Source organism: Sylvia atricapilla, chromosome 5 (assembly GCF_009819655.1).
Source record: "Sylvia atricapilla isolate bSylAtr1 chromosome 5, bSylAtr1.pri, whole genome shotgun sequence".
NCBI classification, from domain to species: Eukaryota; Metazoa; Chordata; class Aves; order Passeriformes; family Sylviidae; genus Sylvia; species Sylvia atricapilla.
The window spans coordinates 3,894,803-3,913,528 of NC_089144.1; the positions used below are offsets into that span (position 1 = coordinate 3,894,803).

At 40.4% G+C, this 18,726-nt stretch overlaps 1 protein-coding gene across 1 annotated transcript in view; it reads left to right on the forward strand.

The window, feature by feature from the left end:
- Window positions 1–4,440: 4,440 nt before the first annotated feature.
- Window positions 4,441–18,726, forward strand: part of PLXNB2 (plexin B2) — an 81,439-nt gene continuing 67,153 nt past the window's right edge. The window contains exons 1-6 of the mRNA XM_066318587.1: window positions 4,441–5,544; window positions 7,212–7,394; window positions 8,593–8,715; window positions 12,466–12,566; window positions 15,862–15,988; window positions 17,432–17,582. Coding sequence (XP_066174684.1) covers window positions 4,447–5,544; window positions 7,212–7,394; window positions 8,593–8,715; window positions 12,466–12,566; window positions 15,862–15,988; window positions 17,432–17,582 — 1,783 coding nt within the window. The 5' untranslated portion in view covers window positions 4,441–4,446. The remainder of the gene's footprint in view (window positions 5,545–7,211; window positions 7,395–8,592; window positions 8,716–12,465; window positions 12,567–15,861; window positions 15,989–17,431; window positions 17,583–18,726) is intronic.

Consider the following 18,726-nt stretch of genomic DNA (forward strand, 5'->3'; position numbering starts at 1 on the left):
CTCATTCCCTGCTTCTCATGCGTTCTCCAGTTTCTGGTTTGACTTTCTTTGAGCCCAAAACTGAATTCTTTTCAACCTCTGGCACACTTAATAAAAGCTAAAAAGTTACTCAAAGTGAGAGAGTAGAGAATTTTCATTCATCTTTCCCTGAATGACTATGCCATTGGAGTGCCTTCTTTGGATTTTACCTTTTTTATGTCGCAATTTTTCAGTCTTTTTTACCAAATTTTTTTTCCAATTTAAGTGTCTTTTACATCTTTTGGAGTCTCTCTGAATGGGGGAAAGTTTGCTGGGAGAACCAGAGTTTTGTGCATCTCTCACTGTTAAAGCATATCAGTACCTGCCTTGCTTGGCAGAAGCACTTGTCTCTAGAGCAGAATTTCAAGTAAAAAAAAAAATTGTCTGGATGAGAGGATATAACAGGGTTCAATTAAGTGAATATGTGATTAATAAAGAAATAGTCTGCAGAAACACCACGGAAGCTAAAATGCTGAGATTATTCCTTCGCTGAAGATTTTCTTGTCCATTGTGTTTTGGGAATAACGCTTGTTTTAGTTCTCCACTTATTCCAGCTTCAGGTAAAATTTGTTACTCTTTCCCTTCAACTGAAGCAAATGTAAGAAATTACAACATAAAGCTGTTGATATGTTTTTAGCATAAAGCTAAAGATATGTCAAAGGCTAAAATGATGGGGAATGGCTGAAAAGCTGAAGGTTCCTGTGCTCAGGCACAGCAGATGATTTTACACTGAAGGAGAAGAGCATCTGCCAAGTCCATGGCAGCGTAGTGCTCGTGCAAATTCTTAGGGTTGTTTATAAAAATATCAAATCAATTTGAAGCTCACTTTGTGCATGTAGATTACAGATGCTCCTTTTTTCTGCATGCCTTTTGAAGAATTGGGTGTTTTTGAAGCTTACTGGTTTTGCATGAGTAGAAAGATACAAAGTTATGGGTAGTAACTTTAAAATTGATTTCTGTGGGGCAGAGCTCTGGTAGTTGTATGATTCCCACATGATGTCGCTTTATGGCACTTTATTCCCCTGTATGAAGAGTTCTCCTGGGTGCCCTGTGTTTCCTGCTCATAACTTCTGCAGTTTCATATTTCTTGTAGGAAGCAATAAGGGGGGATAAGATGCCTGATGGAGACAAGACTTTGAGAGAGAAAAAAAAAAATAAATTAGGTGGGCAAATGCTCTGTTGGTCTTGTTTTATCCTGAGTCTGCTAAGAGCTTAAAACTAAGTGCAAATTGAGGATAGAGGATGTATGGCAGCTCTCAGGACTAGGGCATGGCTTAAGAGTAAGCCACCCAGGCCTGTGTAAATACAATATGTGATTAAGCCACTGGAAATACATTCCCTGTGCAGAACCTCATGGATTCTGTGCTCCAGCCTTTGCTTCTTACACCTTTCCTCTTGCGTTTCTGCAACTTGTTCATTTAAAAAGGAAGTTTTCTCAGCAGGAGACTGCTTCTTGATGCATTCCCAGTGCATTTAATTCAGTGCAGCATCTGTGTTAATAGCAGCACTGTCATTCTCATCACACCAGCTGGTCAGAGAAGGATTCTTCCAGCTGCTTCTTCCCAATTAAGTTAAAATCAGGTGAAAGTGGCCTGTGGTTGTAGTTCATCTCATTTCATTCTATTTGGTTTTTTTTTTTAATTCTCTTAAGCCTGCTCTTTGACAAGTGAAGGAGAGTTTAATTCTGAATCTCTTCATAGTGTATTTAATTTTTGTTTACTATTTACTTTGGAGAGAGGATGGAAAGTGAAACTAGTAAGTACAGAGAATAATGAACTGTTACCTTGCAGAGAGATTGGAGCTACTCTGATGGAGGTTGGCATGAGACTGGAGTGGCAGGGAGTAAATAACAAAAAAAAAAACAAAAAAACAAACAAAGATAAGGCATTATTAATGGAGAGAGCATGTAGTTCTGAATAATTTAAGTCAAACATTTTATAAGTAAACAAGGCAGAAAATAGTAGGGAGGAAACATTGCCCATTTTCATACAGAGAATTAATTACTTCTCCAAGAGACTGGTTTAGATGTGCAAAATGTACTTTTTCTTCAATTCTGGCTCTGGCATGGACCAGGAAGACTCTTGTTCTTCTGGGACAAAGGCAGGAGTATTGCAGATGCAGCCTTTGTGTCCTGGGTGCCACCAATGGACAGAATGGGGGTTTTCAATCCATTGAAATGCAGGAACATGGAGGTGAACTGAGTACAGAAATTAAGGTACAATGAAATATTTTCCATTCATTTAAGGCATATTTTGTAAGTAGAGCTATTTATGGGGTTTCTTTGACTGAGAGCAGAGATTGTAATAATCTAAAAATAATTACGTTGTGAGAAAAGCAGGAACAAATGAATCTCAATTCTGCATTTGATCCTTGTGCAATACCAGTAGATAAAACTGGTATGAAACAACAGTGCAGTAGTGTGTCAAGCTGGTTTTTTATTTCATTGCAGATAACTGTAAGGGCTAATATTTGAAATTCGTTGACAAGCATTAGCATATCTCATTTAGCAATGGAGAAGTAATGTGGGATCAAAGCTGGAAAATTGAAGTCCTTAGGAGCGGTAAGAAAAGAATTCAGAAGAATTCTGAGTTGTTGTAAAGAGATTCAACACCTCATCACATTGCAAAGCATGAACTGAAATCTGTGTGTCTTGAAAAGAGGTTATAATTTTTGGCCTTTTCTTGGTCACTGTCGTAGGAACTCAATCTATCATTAGAAAGTTCAGCTTTTGCTGCTGCTGCTGTGCTCTCTTGTCTTTGGCATCATTTTATAGCTAGCTACTGAGTTTGGTACATGATAGGAGCTTCAGCAAGACAAGATTGAAGTTAACTTTTATTTATACTGAGTTACATTTGGTAGGTTTTGGGGGATTTAGAAGTTCAAGTCACTCTGATTTCAGGACAGTTGTTCTCACCATTGCACATGCATTTCCTCCATAGAGGAGCAAAACACACTCAGATACTGGATTGTCTTTACACTTTATCTTTACATATTGCTGGCAGGGCTGAGGTGGTTTGGGAGGCTCACAGATGGCTTATGCTTACAACAAAAGTCCTTCCTTCTCTGTTCAAACTTTTACATCCAGGTTGTTAACATTTAGTCTTAGTTATCCAGTATAAATGATGATTCAGCCATTCTCTTTCACATCCCACCAGAGTTTATTGCTCTTGCCAAAACAGAAGTAATAGGTGACAAAGGAGCATGGTTCCTTTATTGTTATTTTTTTAAGTGCTATTTTTTCAGTTTCTGGTTTGGGCATTTTATACACTTTTCCTCCTCCTGTGAGACTGTTGTCTGTTAGATTGCTTTGTTAAATGTTTCTCTCATCTTTTCTGTGCTTTTAATTGTTTCCTTTCTATTTAGACTCCAGATATTTTCAGATTTCACTTGAGATTCCCTGTAAATTTACAGGTTCTTTCCTCATCAGATTAAAGAATCCCATGTCTGGCTTTGAAAATGAAAATATGATGGATTATATCTGATCTTCTTCCAAACAGTATTCGTCTTTTCCCACTAACATCAGTGTGTCCAAGCATGCCACCTTTTGTTTTCTGCTATCAGAACTAAACACTTTGAGAACACATCAACAAAATATTCAGACCTTAGGAAGTCAGCTGGGACTTCTCATTTAACTCTTCAGATTAAAATTAGACCCCTGTTTACAAGTTTCAGAAGGACTTTCTCTAATTCCAAACAGCCAGGCAATCTGCCTGGGGACTAACAATTCTGAAAGGGATTAAAAAGGTAACAGAATGATAATCCAAAAAAAATTTTACTGATGTTCTTAAGACAAATTTGAAAGTATATAAGTTGCAGTGCTCTAAGTGAATGGAAGTGTTGGACCTTAATGCATAGCAGCAATCAAAGGCTATGTTGGATATTAAGGGGTCTACCATCTTCTGGCTGCATCAGCAGCCAGATCCAGACCTGCTTGTACACAGTGGAAGGTTTTTTTCCTTTCTGGGGAAAGCCCACAATAGCAAATGTTTCCAACACTTTTATGCAAATTTTCCCCCACCTCTTAAGGAGGAGCTACTCGAAACTGGGATTCTCTAGATTATTTTTAAAATTTCAGCAGTAAATAATTGCCATGGTATGATGGTGCCTGGACAAGCACTACCACATTTTGTCACTCCATGTCGTTTCAAATTGCCTGTTCTCATTGTGCTTTAGCTTATGATTAATTAGGTAATTGGTTATATGATCATCATTTAGACATATGACCTTGCTAAATCCTTCCCCAACAGATTAAATTGCTAGGCAATTAACAGGATTTGAGGCTTTCCATAATCTTCATGCTGTCTACACCTGCACAAGGATAAGTGTATTTAAGTCATGAAAAACTTGCACATTTCTCAGTTTTGCTTAAATTGTATTTTTCTATATGATTCATGTTATTTTCTTTCCCTTTTTAGGTACTACATAGAAATGGCTTTATGGATCTGGACACTGACCATTTTTAGCTGTTTTTGCGTCACCTTATCCAGAAATGAGGAACTGAAATTTTTTCAGAGTGCGACAGAGCTCAACCATCTAACAGTGGACAATGACACTGGGATAATCTATTTGGGAGTGGTAAATGCACTGTATCAGCTTACAGAAAACCTGGAAGTAATTAGATCTGTAGAAACAGGTCCAAGAAAGGACAACAAAAAATGCACACCTCCCATTGATGAAAATCAATGTAAAGAGGCAGTACTGACTGACAATTACAACAAATTACTGTTGCTGAACAAGGTGGATAACACAACTGTGGTGTGTGGAAGCCTTTTTAAGGGAATCTGTGCCATCAGAGATCTACAAAACATCAGTGATGAGAAGTATTACGTGGACAGTAGTGGGGAAAAGTCCTTTGTGGCAAGCAACGATGAGCACGTATCAACTGTGGGACTGATCACCTCCTTGAATAATGATCAAGTGCTGTTTGTTGGGAAAGGGAACGGACCAAATGACAATGGGATCATAATCAGCACTCGGCAGCTTTACGCCAGGGATGGGAAAGACATTTTTGAAATGTATACAGACTCAGCAGCTGTTAAGTCAGCTTATCACTCATCAAGCACACAACAGTTTGTGGCAGTTTTCGAGGACAAAAAATATGTTTATTTTATTTTTAATCAACAAGAGAAACAACCTGTCAACAACCGCACACTGATCGCACGTCTGTGCAAAGATGATGCCCATTATTACTCCTACTTTGAAATGGACTTGGGTTGCAAAGATGATGATGGTGCCTATGACCACTGTCATTCTGCCTATGTCACTACCCCTGGAAAAGAACTGTCTGAGAGCATGGCTCAGCAGGGACAACCTGCAGATACTCCTTCAGATGACAAAATTCTTCTTGCACTCTTCAGCAAAGTGAACAAAGATGACGGCTCACTAAAATCTGCAATGTGTGTGTTTTCCTTGAGGCAGATCAACGAAAAGATGGAAAAAAACCGGAATGATTGCTACACTAAAAAGAACACCAGCTCATTTTACAAACTTTTTTCAGCAGAAAACCCGTGTGCATTACATGGACTGGTAATATGAATAATATGAATATTAGCGTTGGAATCTGTGTTAGAGCTTGTGGAAAATATACAACTATGTGCTTTATAGTGGCTTTGAGCTAAACTATATTAAGATGACTGAAAACTCAATAGATGGATTCACTATAGAAATGGAATGTAGCTGGGGGGTGTTGTGGACCAGGTCAAGTAAGAAATAACAAAATTTTGAGTCTCTTAAAAAGGATTTGGTTTTTTCTCAAATACAAGTGTTGCTTTCCTAAATGCATTTCTTTTAACTATGGGAGTTACTGAGTCAAATCCAGGGATTTTTTTTCCACCCATGATCAGCTTCCAGATGATCACTGTAGACAATTGTAGTTTCAGTCAATGTATTTACAATGCTCTTAAAAGGTACTAAGGATCTTTTAGATGGTGTCTGTAATTCAACTTTTTTTCTCACTTGTATTTGTAAGAAAACTGAAATAGCCAGATTTTTTATATTCAGATGGTGTTCATATTTTGATGTGGCTCAAAATACTTGTATAGCACAATAGCCATCTTTTTATGACCTGTCATTACCTTGACTTTAAGGTTTTTGAAGGGTACTGTTATAACCATTCAGTTGTTGTTCTTCCGCTGTCTCTAAGAGGCAATTTTCAGCATCTCTGTTGGCTTTATGATTGTTTTGCCCACATCACTCTATCCCCAAGCCCCAATTGTGCATGCCGCTCATTAATTACTGCAGCCAACCCTAAACTGGGTTGAGAAATTGAATCATCTTAAAAATTACTCAGCCAGCTTTTAGGAGGATGTCTTAATTTCCCAGCCCGAGCAAGGTACACCCTTGCATAAACAGCTGTTTGAGCACAACTTGAGAAGTGGTGTGCTATAGTCCAGGGAGAGGAGTGAACAGCTGAAGAGATGGGGCATGGGAATACCTTTTTTTGGTATTGACCCATAATCCTTCATGTTGTGAGACTGAAGCAATCTCCCACACAGTAACACACTAGTGCTGATGAGTCAAAATTACACATTTTGCCTCGAACCACCAGTGTTATTTGCTGCAGTTCCCTGCATATGGAGTGAGCATCAACACAGAAATCCTCAATGTGACAAGTGGTCATGGCTCCTGACAAAAAGGTGTGGAATTCAGATCCGAAAGATGGTTTTGTTACCAAATATAGCAGGAAAGGCAAGGTGTGAATGAACTTCCTTCTGCTAGCTCTTGCTGCAGCTCAGGATTAAAGTGCAGTGAAGAGGGAATGTGTTGAAGTTCATGAGACAGTTGCCAGGGAGTTGCTTTTTTATGGATTGCAGCAAAGTAGGAAACAAAACAGCAATTAAAAAAATCAGTCTTCAAGGCAAAGTTGGTCAAACCAGTCTCTGTGACGTGTTCATTTTAATTAAACCAACTGGTTAATTTTTAAACTGCTGCTATTATGAAACAGAAAAAAAAAAATTCTCTCCCTGTGTCTCCTGGAAAGTGAAAGCATGGAAGCAGTTCTCAACTAGCAGGCTGCAGTCTGATTAGTGGCTGTTGGCTGGGGGCAAAAGCCCAGACAATCCATTTCTCTCTCTTCCTACTCTTCAGCGTCTGAGGGCTATTATATTGTCTAGTAATAGGGCTGCACTTCATTCTTAGCTAGGAATTACTGATCTGAATGTTTAACATCACTCTGTGTTGCTATCTCTTATTAGAATGCAAGCAAAAATTTCCCCTGTGGCTCGGAGCACTTGCCATACCTTTTGGGAAGCAGGAATGGTGTCGTGGAGAAGCCGGTGCTGCAGAAGGAAGGGATGAATCTTACGGCCGTCACCGTGGCGGTGGAGAACGGGCACACCGTGGCCTTCCTGGGAACATCAGATGGTAAAATCCTCAAGGTAAAAAAAAAAAAAAAATGGATTAAAAGGCTGGAAGGTATTTAAAAGGTTGTGACCTAAAAGTCAAACTGGGAATTATAAAAATCTCATACTAGGAGCGAATTCTCTTGGAGCTTGATGTTTTTTCATCTCAAAGAAAAGAAGCATTATTTCGGAGGTACCTCGGCTATCTGATACACAGATTGAATTAGCATTGCCTGGATGACACCTTTCCCAAAGGATTACATACCTTCTGAGAGCTTTATATAAACAGCCTTAGGTAATCTAACAACAGCTTTTAGCCTTATCTCTATTCAAGCTCATAGTGGTTTGAGAGCAACTTTCCGTTTTGTAGTCATTCTGGTCATTCAGTGAGTAGAGGTGGCAATACAAAGCCCAGGCTGAAGCTCTGATAAATTCTGGTTGTGAGGTGCTCAAGGCTTGACCTGTTTGTGGTGTTAAAATATCAAGGTTTGCAACACTGCTTGAAAGGAGAGTGGTGACCATATCCAACCTTAAACCTAGCACTGCCAAGTGCCACCAAACTGCGTGGTAATTCATGTGGATGTGATGCTTAGAGATATGATTTAGTGGTTATCATGATGATGCTAGTTTAGTGGTTGGACACTGTGATCTTGGAGGTTCTTTCCAGCCTTAGTGATTCTATGAGTCTGTGCCCCTCAGTGACACATCTCTATGTCTTTTAAATATCTCCAGGGGTGGTGATTTAACCAGTTGCCTGAGCAGCCTGTTCCAATGCTCGACAAACCTTCCTGTGAAGAAATATTTTCCAATATCTAATCTGAACCTCTCCTGGCAAAAATTGAGGCCTTTTCCTCTCTCCCTCTTGCTTGATAATTGTGAGACGAGACCAGCCCCTACCTCACTGCAACCTCTTTTTTGGTAGCTGTAGAGAGTACTAAGATCTCCCCTGAGCCTTTATTTCTCCAGATTGAACACCCTCAGCCTCTCCTCATCAGACATGTACTCCTGACCCTTCACCAGCTCCATTGCCCTTCTCTGAATACTCTCCAGCACCTCAATGTCTTTTTTGAAGATTCACCTTAGTCCTCCTTTTGTTCTTAATATATTTTTGGAAACATTTCTACTGTCTTACAGCAGTAGCCAGATATAATGATATTTGTCATTCTGCTTACATCACTACCCCTGTGAGGGGAAAGGCAACGTTAAACACCTTGTTTTTTCTTCCACAAAACAGGTGTTCCTGTCCTCCACTGCAACTGAGTACAGCTCTCTTACTATTGAACTAAACAAACCTGTAAAGAAGGACCTGGTGCTTGATCAAACCCAAGAAAATCTGTATGTGATGACCACAGACAAGGTACTGTGTCCTGCTGGCGTTAAGGACCCAGCCTTCTTTCACTCTCTGCAACCTAACCTTAGATTTATACATTCTTCAGTTGTTTCTGTAAACTGCCCTGTTTGGTGGGACTCCCCCTGTTCTGTGTGTATGAAAACCTTTCTCAAGTCTAAGCTGATGGAGTTGCTGTGACTTGGAGAACTGTAATATCCGCGATGCTTCGTGACTGGGAATGGGAAGTGAGTTCCCCTCTGGGGCTGTCAGACAGGGTCTGGGAGAGGGATGGAGATGTTTGGCACCAGCAGGCCTCAGGCTCAGGCAGCCCTAGCACTCAGTGTGGGATGTGTGGGCTACCAGTGGGTGCTGTAGCTGCCATCAAATGCTTTCAAGGGCACTTCAGGACTCGGGATGCTGGTGGCTGATGTGCTCACACTGACACATCTGTAAAGCCAGCAGGAGTTCTGGTGTGTCTTAGTGTCAAAAACTAAGAAGCAATGGAGAGAATTATACATTTGAGAAGCAATTGCACTCAGGCTTCTGCTAGAACTGAGTACAGCAGGAAAAGTCCAGTTTCACTAGGAAAGGCATGGGCAATCTCTCCTAGGCCCCTTCTTTTTGCTGTAAGGTGAATACACAGTGGGAATCTGTAAAAAAAAAGGAGGAAAAAAGCAAGTAGGAGATGAGAGAGATGCCAGATTTCTCCTCCACCCCCAGGAGTAACCCTCTTGTGACATTTTTCTTTGTGGAGGCTGGAGCTGCCAGCCACAAACACTTTGTTCAGCAGCTTTCCAGGACAAGGTGGGTGACAGGCTGTGACCATCTGCAGCCCTGTCAGTGACATGGAATGCAACATGAGAAATGCTCCACACTACTAACACAGGGAGAATGAGGGGGCTGTGAAAGGAGAGTATTTGGGAAGACAGTGCAAGAAGAATGTTTTCTGACTGTTTTATAAAAGGATTAATATAAATTCCTGCTGCAGGAATGTTATAGCCTAGCTGGAGGTTTTTAGTCTAGCAACAACATTGGAAAAAATTCAGAAAAACAACTGATAAAGCATTTCATAATAGGACAGTGTGAGACAGAGGTTACTTTTTTTTTTCTTTCTTTTTTTCTTTTTTTTTTTTTTTTTTTTTTTTTTTTTTATTTGAGCGGTTGATAATTCTCATTTGGCTTCTGTTCAGATTTGGAACACAACTCCAAGCTTCAACATTGTCCACAAAACTCTGGGTGGCCTGGCCCCCCATTTGACAAGTTGGCACATTATGTAAAAGCCCTGAGGTCTGCAGCAGGCTACTGTGGGTACTGCTGAGCAGGGTAAAGGAGAGCAGCTGAGCAATGTAAGGGATAGCAGCTTTCTGCTAACAGTCAGCTTGAATTGGTAGAATTTAGAAAGAGAGCAGACAACTTTTTTTGAAGACAAAACCTGCCAAAAAAAAAAAAAAAATCATTCAATCACTACAAAACATTTAAATTTAGAATGCGGCAAATTTCTGCGGAAGAAAGGATTTTACTTAAATCTTTTCCAAGCTGCTCTCGTAGACATACTCTGAATAATGTGAATAATAGTTTTCTTTTACAAAACCTGTTTAGCTTAAATATGAATAGCTAAAGTTGGGAGCTCTGTAATGGCATTGCATTACTGTCATCTCCAGGAGTTAATTACAGTGAGCAGTCCCACCCACTTTTAGAAGCAGATAGACAGGAGGAGAATGGAAGCCTTTAGAGCGGGGAGAAACAAAGTGACATAAGCGAGGAGGGAAGAATAATGATGAAATGTACTTCTGGGTTCGGCATGGCTGTGGAGTGTGGGAACAGAGATATCAGAACCCTGATTTGTGAGGTTTAATGGTTAAAGGTAAACAATAAAGGACAACTGGCTGCACTGACAGGCACACACGCTGTTGAGCAATCTGGCAGATGCAGACTGCCCCAGCATTTAGAAATTAATTGCTTGGGCCCTGTGAGCACTTGAGCAAAGTGGAAGTGGTGATGTGGTAGATGTTAGCTTCTTTAAAAAGAGATCAGATTAAAAAAAAAACACAGGGAAAAACAACACAGAGCTTCAGATCCACAGTCAGAATCAAGCTCTTCCTTCCTGTTTCACCTTTCAAACCCCTCTTTTCTCCCAGCTTCTGCTGTGGTGCCAAAAGCAGTGGAGGCTTTTGAGCAAACACTTTCAGCAGTCAGTCCCCTCTGCTCCTCAGTCTTGAACACAGAGCAGGAGAAACCCCTTGCACCTTCTTGTGGGACATGGAAAGGAGCTGAGCACCTCTGTGCTGCTTAATCCCAGATTCCTTAAGGTACTTAATGTACTTGGAGGAAAGTAGAAGTCTCTGGCAGTCACTTATCATGATCGAGCTTATTTGCTTGTTTTAGTTTTGAACACTTTTTGATTTAGAGTGCCAACTCAAAAAGCTCTAAAATTAATTTATTTGCATTTTGAAATTGGCTGTTAAAAGATCTGGGTTTTTTGGGGTTTGGTTTTGGTTTGGAAGATTTTTTGGTCATTAAGGTCATACAAAACTTGGAGATGGTGATTTCTAGGGCTTGTTCATGCCTGCCAGAATAATGAAACAAGTATTTTGTCACTAAAAAAAAAAAAAATATCATTCACTGGATATTAAATTACTTATGGGCACTAGTTAGTGAAAGAGTGCCAGTAAAGCAGCTCCAGTTAGCTAAAAAGAAGCTGAAAAGGTAAACTCCTGTATTAATAAATGCAAGAAAATTGCCCAATATTGACATTTTCCTTAACTGAGTCATTTTTTTTAACTCTCCAAATATGAAGAAAAGGCCAAACTCAGACTGTCAAAGTAACTTCATAATTGCCAGTGAGACAAGACTGGCATTACATTAAAATGAGACTGTAAGAAAGCCTAACCTCAGAGTTTCAGTTTCTACACTTTTTGTGCTCTTTAAAAGTAAAATGTAGTCATAACTGGAAGATGTATGTCCTGCTTTCCTCTTGCATCATCGCTGCAGCACAGCTAAAAGGAATGGCTCTTCTTTCTGTGGGCCAAAGAAAATGTTGTTTATTCTCTGCACCAAAGGAAATCAAAACCAGAAGCTGTATATTAACTGGGGGAACGAGACATGAGAACTGATGATGTTCTTTTTCCTGCTGCTTCCTGTCATAATTATTTCCATTTTATTTAGGGAGTGTATTCCATGGTGGAAGGTAGTGCATTGAGAAGAGCAGTAACCCAAAGCACCTTGGCTCTCTCACACTTGCAGACTTTGTGAAATGCCTTCTGCCTGGAAGTGCATTTCCAAACAATTTCACCTCCATGGTAGTGATAGGGAGGGGAGAATATTCTGTTTAAAAAATTATCTAGCCACTATTAAGTTAGCCTTTTGAAAGTGTCCACCCTGCAGTTGCTGTTTCTTGAATTCAGAGCATCACTGATCCAGTTTCTATCCTGAGGTGCAGATTCCCACAAGTAATATAACTGCAAGAACTGAAAAGCTCAATTTTTGCAAGGCTTGGTCGTAATTCTTGATTATAACAATGTCCTACATTACTCTGAAGACAGGTTAGAGAATATTAGAGTGGGGGAAAAAAGCAGAAAAAAAGCGTGTGAATTTAGACTTTGTTAAGGCAGAAAAGAACAGACTGGTTTTATATGCATTTTGCTAAAATCAAGCTGAGCTCTGAGTATAATAACACAACTGCCGTAGGCAATGACACTTCCCAGCTAAACCCACCAATGTTTCCATCTCCTCATCCTGTCTTCAGTTGTTAGGTTTGCCTTGCATTTGTTTTTCCAGGTGTACCGGTTACCTGTGCAGGACTGCCACAAGTACTCGGACTGCGAGAAGTGCGCGCAGGCGAGGGACCCCTACTGCGGCTGGTGTGTCAGGGAGGGCAGGTGAGTGCTGTGTCAGGGAGGGCAGGTGAGTGCTGCCAGCCCTGGCACTGCTCAGGGTCTGCTGTGTGCTCAGGGTGAGTGCTTGGCATGGTGATCCCACCTCCTTGGATTCATGTCCTGGGTTAGGTCAAGACCCGTACTGCGGCAGGTGTGTCAGGGAGGGCAGGTGAGTGTTCCCTGCAGACAGAGGGACTGCTCAGGGTCTGCTGTGTGCTCGGGGTGACTGCTTGGCATGGTGATCCCACCTCCTTGGATTAATGTCCTGGGTTAGCTTAAATTTGGGAGGAAACCTCTGAGTGGCGTTCCTCTGCGGAGCAAACCCAAACGACCCCACCCCCAGCAGGTCCTGGGGAAAAAATAAAAAATTCCTCAGAGAAAAGTGGAAAAAACTATTTATTTAACAAATGTAGCAGAGTTTCTAAGAGATGAAGGACGTGATTTGTATTTGGAGTGAGGTGTGAGCAATTCCAGACTGGGCCCTTTGGCCTGTGGGACCTGTGAGCCTTTGTGGAGCAGTGGAAATTCAGGTTGTGGCACAGCAAAAATTCACTTCTCTTTCTTAAGGTATTTCAGGTACTAACGGGTGTTCACATGTCGATGTATGGTGCTAATACAGTAGCCACCTTAAGGCAGCAAATGTGTACATTCTTTGTGTGCCTTGTAATGTCAATAAAGTTGAAAGGGGATAAATATGGACGCACAAACAATAAACGTCAGTGTGACATTTATCACTGCATCAGTGTGGACGTGTCCGACCTCTCAAAGGGACCCTAACTTTAAACAAACAAAATGCCCACGGGCATGAGGGATGGGAAAATTAAACAACAAAACCTCTCTCTGCTCTGAAGAGGGATGGCAAACTGAGGAGGTTCTCTCCAGAAGTTAGTTTCAGTCTTTCTGGTGCTGGAAGATGCCGAGGTCCAGGCCCTGGGTGGGCCACGGATGCCAGATCCCAGAGACTTCTCTGAGTTTTCAGTCCAGAGCAGACTTAAACAGTCCCAAGAAAAAGAGAGAAAAACAGTCCAGGAAGCTTCTTTGCCTCAGCTAGCTAAACTAACTAAAAAGGAAAAAAAACCCTCTGAAGTATCCGACAAACACACCGTCCCTAGGAAGGAAAAAAGGAATGTGGAGGAGTGAACACTTTTCAAAAACAAACTGAGTGTGTCTTCTTCACCCTCAGAACACTCCTAAAGGTACAGAACACAACCTACAGCACACACAGAACAGACAATTGGGGATACAGAGGCATCAGAGTCACCCCAGGACAACTCAGCCTCATGCTCCCAACAGGAGTTTAATTTTATCGATAATCGATATCGACATTCTGTGCCCGCAAAAAAAAAGTCCCCGTTGAGTTCTTCAGGTTTGATTAGTTTGGGAAAATATATACTCTTCTGCTGGTACTGAGAGTAATTATACATCTTCTAACTGGGTGTTTTATCGCTTTTTTGACTGTACAGTCACATGTTCTCCCAGAAAATAAAAAAAAAATACTCCCTATTTCAAATTCAGAAACTATGGCGTATATTTTAAGTACATCAGGAAAGTGTAAAAAAGAACATAAGAGAAAAAACTCTTCCATGTCAAAAATAGAGTGTATAGCTCAAATGCTGGTTTTACAGAAACATCATCTATCAAGACATGTAGCTACAGGGAACCCTCACCTACCTGTAGGAGAGCAGAAAGTGGTATTTTGCTGACTATCTGCAGAGGTTCACCGAATGAATATTCAAGCCCATGTAAACTAGGACAGCGCTGAAGAACCCTGGAATGTCTCTTCTTTACACTCTGCATTGATTGGAGTGCCGAGAGGGAAGAGCAGTCCTGCAGTTAGTTCTCTTTTTGACTGCTAAATTAATTAACCCCTTGGCATGAGTGGCTGGGAATTCGTGATTCTAACTTCTTGCCGTTGGAACAAAGGGGCTGTTTAATTATAATATGCAGATGAATTTCAGGCTTCTCGTTTCCTGCCTGAAAATGTGAACTATTGCATGAGGTTACCTATCAGCCTGATGCAGCATAATATGGAGCACTGCAGAGAAACTTCCGTGGTGTGTGCAGGTTTATGTAATATACTGTAACTGGGGTTTCAGCTGCTGTGGATGAAACCTGAGAATTTGGAATGTAACCTCAAACTCCTCCTGGGCCGCCGGAGTTGAAGCCTTTGGCATATATCATGAAAAAGGCAATTTTCCTTAGATTTCCCTTCAGGTTTCTGATATGACCACTGACCTCAATATCTCAAAATATTAATGGTTTCTGAGAACAGGCAAACATGAATTTTCACATTTGTTGGTACTGATTTCCAGAGGGGAGGAAAAAGCCTGCTTCATTTCTGAGTTTCAGTTCTGTCTCATGATCACTCACAGCACTTTAGTAGTGTGTTTAGGGATATGTTATGTGAAATGTTGACTCTGTATGTAAATAATTTGTTTAAAGGAGGTTTGACAGAGCTGTGCAACAGCTGCCCTCTGTTAAAAGCCCCTGATGAGTTAATAGTCAACTTTCTGCTGCAGCAGACAGAGATCCTACAGCATTTCCCCTTAAACTTTACACAGAATGGAAAGAATTCACATGAGACTGTCCCCACCTCAACTTGTTTTTGTAGCCACGTGCAGCTTCTGTCCTCCTGTTCTTAGCTGGGAAAATCTTCCAGTGTTTTTGGTGAGGCTGCACAACTGCTCTTGTCTTCCCACAATTGTAACCCTGCCTTGGCAGGGAGAGGTCTTAAATAGTGGCAGGAATTAATGAAAACATTCCCTGCAAATTAACATTTCTAGTGCTGGGGTTACCCAGGATTCTCCACAAGCTTGTGTGCCCCCAGTAATACTTCTCTGTTGTATCTGGCTCTCCTGAGGGTTGTGTCTTGTCAGTGGCAGCAAATAGGTGTCTGCCCTTTGACCTGCAGAAAAAGAACCAATTTGTGCCCTCTTATTCAGGATGTTGTTATATATTGCTATGAAGCTTATCAGCTTCATTTCAGATGGCTCCACTGCCCCATGGTTCCTGTGCTGTGACTGCCTCTTGTATGGATTTGGGTTGTCTAATTCAAGGCGCTGTCCAAAATATTACAGACAATTGCTTTCGACGTGTCAAACCATCAGTTGTAATTACACCACTTATTCTGTTAAAAATTCTCTAATAGAAACCCTACTAGTCAATATTAAAGCAAATTTGTAGTCATCTTGTGTTGTAATTTCAGACTCTAATCATGAAATTGCTGCATAGTTCAGAGAAAGCAGAGTCCAGCTATAACAGTGCTTTGAGTTTTGTTCTTTTTTTTTTTTGTTTTCAGGTGCACCAAGAAGGCTGACTGTGGAACAGCTGATAAGGAGAACCACTGGTTGTGGAGTCCAAGTGGCACATGTGTGACTATCATCAGTGCAGACCCTCTAAACATGAGTCGCAGAGCTCCTGCTAAGGTAGAACAGGAAAATGCTTTTGCACATTGATGTGGCTACCAGAAAGATGAATATCTGCATTTCTGTATGCACAGTGGAGACCAGGAGTAGGAGACTGTTTTGCTATTTCAGTAATTTCTCACAGTGCTCTTTCTTGCCTGCTGTTCTTTCAGGCTGAGTTCATGTTTTTGACCTCTGTTAAACCAAAGTGATGCACTAGTATGGATGATAAAGCACTTACATTTACCTGAATGTTATGAAAGGGTTGCACAGTGTTGTGTAGCCCATAAAAAGTAATTGGTAGGGGAGATTTCATGCTGCCCTTTCAACTTAGTTGAGCATGAACTTAAGTAAGCAGTGAAGCCAGGAGCTGTTGCTGTAAAATCAGCAGTGGATTTGCCTACACAGTCTGTCTGGGTACATGGAGAAGGCAAATTCAGCATGTAAAATGACTCTGTGGCAACAAAACTGAGTTTGTGGAGTGTGATCAGGGTGTCATAGCTTGCTCCAATTCCAAATGCAGCACGCCAGTGCTTGCTCCAATTCCAAATGCAGCAAGTGCTTACCAGGGGTGTTCAGCAGGTAAAATCAATAAAATGGCTTTTAATTCCTCTTAATCAGAAATAAAGAAACCTTCTTTCAAGTCACTTCAATTTCATTTCTAAATGATGTAAACTTTGTGTTAAGGCCATTTCTCTGTTGAATAAAAATATTAGTCGAGTATAACTAGTTTCAGTAAGAAAGGGATAATTGCCTTTTCTACCAGCAATACAAAATGGAAAAAGTTATACTGTATAATTAACCCACTTGAAACATTAAGTCAAGAACAGCATCCCAAATTTCAGCTGAATTATTTTCTCTGTCCTTGTTAAGTTTTCCCATCTTATTTTGCTTTTAGTTTCTCAGTTGCTTTCTTTCTCTGAGGAAGCTAAGATCTCACCACCACTCAGAAATCCTTTTTCAGTATTGGATTTTTTGCATATGCACAGAGCCTTGAGGAAGCCACTTTTCTGTTCATCTCTTTCAAACTCCACCATTTCCTATCCAGCTCTGTTTTCATTATTCTCTAAAAACACCTAAGATTAATGTAATATTAATTAATTTTGTCAGGTTTTAAGTGTTAAGCACTCTGTTTGCTCTTGCTAAATTGGATGCTGAGGACAAGAATAAAAGGTTTTGGGTGTGTCTGTACAGACAATTTTGTTCTGATCTAATGCATTGACAGCACAAGAGATTTTTGTATCAGTCTAATTCAATAGAGACCCAGCCTGGAAAAATTGGTAGAGGTTTAAGGAGAAATGATTACCAGATGGGAAGAAGTAAAAATTGAAAAAGAAAACCATGTGAACCATGTTCTGTGATGCTAGCTAAAATATCCACCTTTGAAACTGAAATTTTCCAAGTCTTACTGGGTCTTAGCTCATTTCTTCCAAATATTTGACCCTTTTAAATTTTTATTTCCAGGTGGAACTGACTGTGAGTCCGCTGCCAACTTTGACTGAGAGTGACAAGGTTTGCTGTACCTTTGGTGAAACAGTGCATTCTGCTCAGCTGAAAGAAGGGGTTATTATCTGTGATCCCCCTGATATAATTCCTCCAACACCAAAACATCAAGGTAAAGAACTATTGCTACCCTACATGGATAGTAAGAGAAAACAACAAAGACTGCTGTTCCTAATCTTATGCTCTTATATGAGGTGCCTACAATGTGGGATTTTTCCCTCTTCCAGCCCTTTTCCCCAAACAGTCTGTTGCTGAACTGTCAGTTTGCTCAAACCTTTTCTGTTGATATATTTATGAGCTGTAGCATTCCCAGTGTTCCTGCTGGGAACCTGAGGCAGTAGCTTGGTAGAGACATAGACATGGACTCAGAGAGGTGCTGTTCTGTGCCCCAAACAAACCAAACCCTGTTACTCTAACCTAAGCCTAAGCACTGTGATTTGTGGGGACAGAAGAGGTTTATACCTGCTTCAGCTATGATGCAATTCGTGTCTGACTTCTTAGTTTTGCTCTGTACAGTACTACAGTGGCTTTTTTTTCTGGTTCCTGTTACAAGGCTGTCCTTTCTAGCATCCAGGCTTCTGCTTCTTCTGTGTGTGTGCTCCAACTTCTGCAGCAGTAAGCCTGATGGAAAAATACTTCACAGGATAATTAAAGACTGCATCATTGTTCTGAACACTGATTATAGGCCTAAGGTCTGTTGCCAGCCATAATTCTGTGCAATTTCCTAGACAGTGCTTTGTTCATGTTTTAATTCATACATCTTGATGCATAAACACATGGAATGAAACTCATTACACAGCACTGTTTATTATGTATCAAGATTTAAAAATCTGAAGAGAAGTTACAAGCAAAAAAACATGTGCTCTTACAGCTTGCAGACATACCCCTGAGGATAAGTCTTTTATATGCATTATAACAGTCATGAACTGTCAAAGTGGTACTTGGAAGCACTTTTTAAGATAAGTTTCAATTCTCTTAAGGCTGAAACAGGTAAAAATCTAATTTCAGTTGCAAGGAGAGTAATTACATTAAAATCTCATCATTGAATTTTACACTAGCTGGAGTATGTCATGGTATTAGATTCTTCTAAGTGTTAAAACAACACTGTTATTTAGGGCCAATTCTTATTCCCTAAATATTTGGTAAAGCAGGACTTAAAGCAATGAGGTTGATAAATTTGATATATTGATGTCATCCAGCATTAAATGTAAGACTAGAAGCCTGTCAGAGAAGGAATTAGAGTAAACAAGTAATCT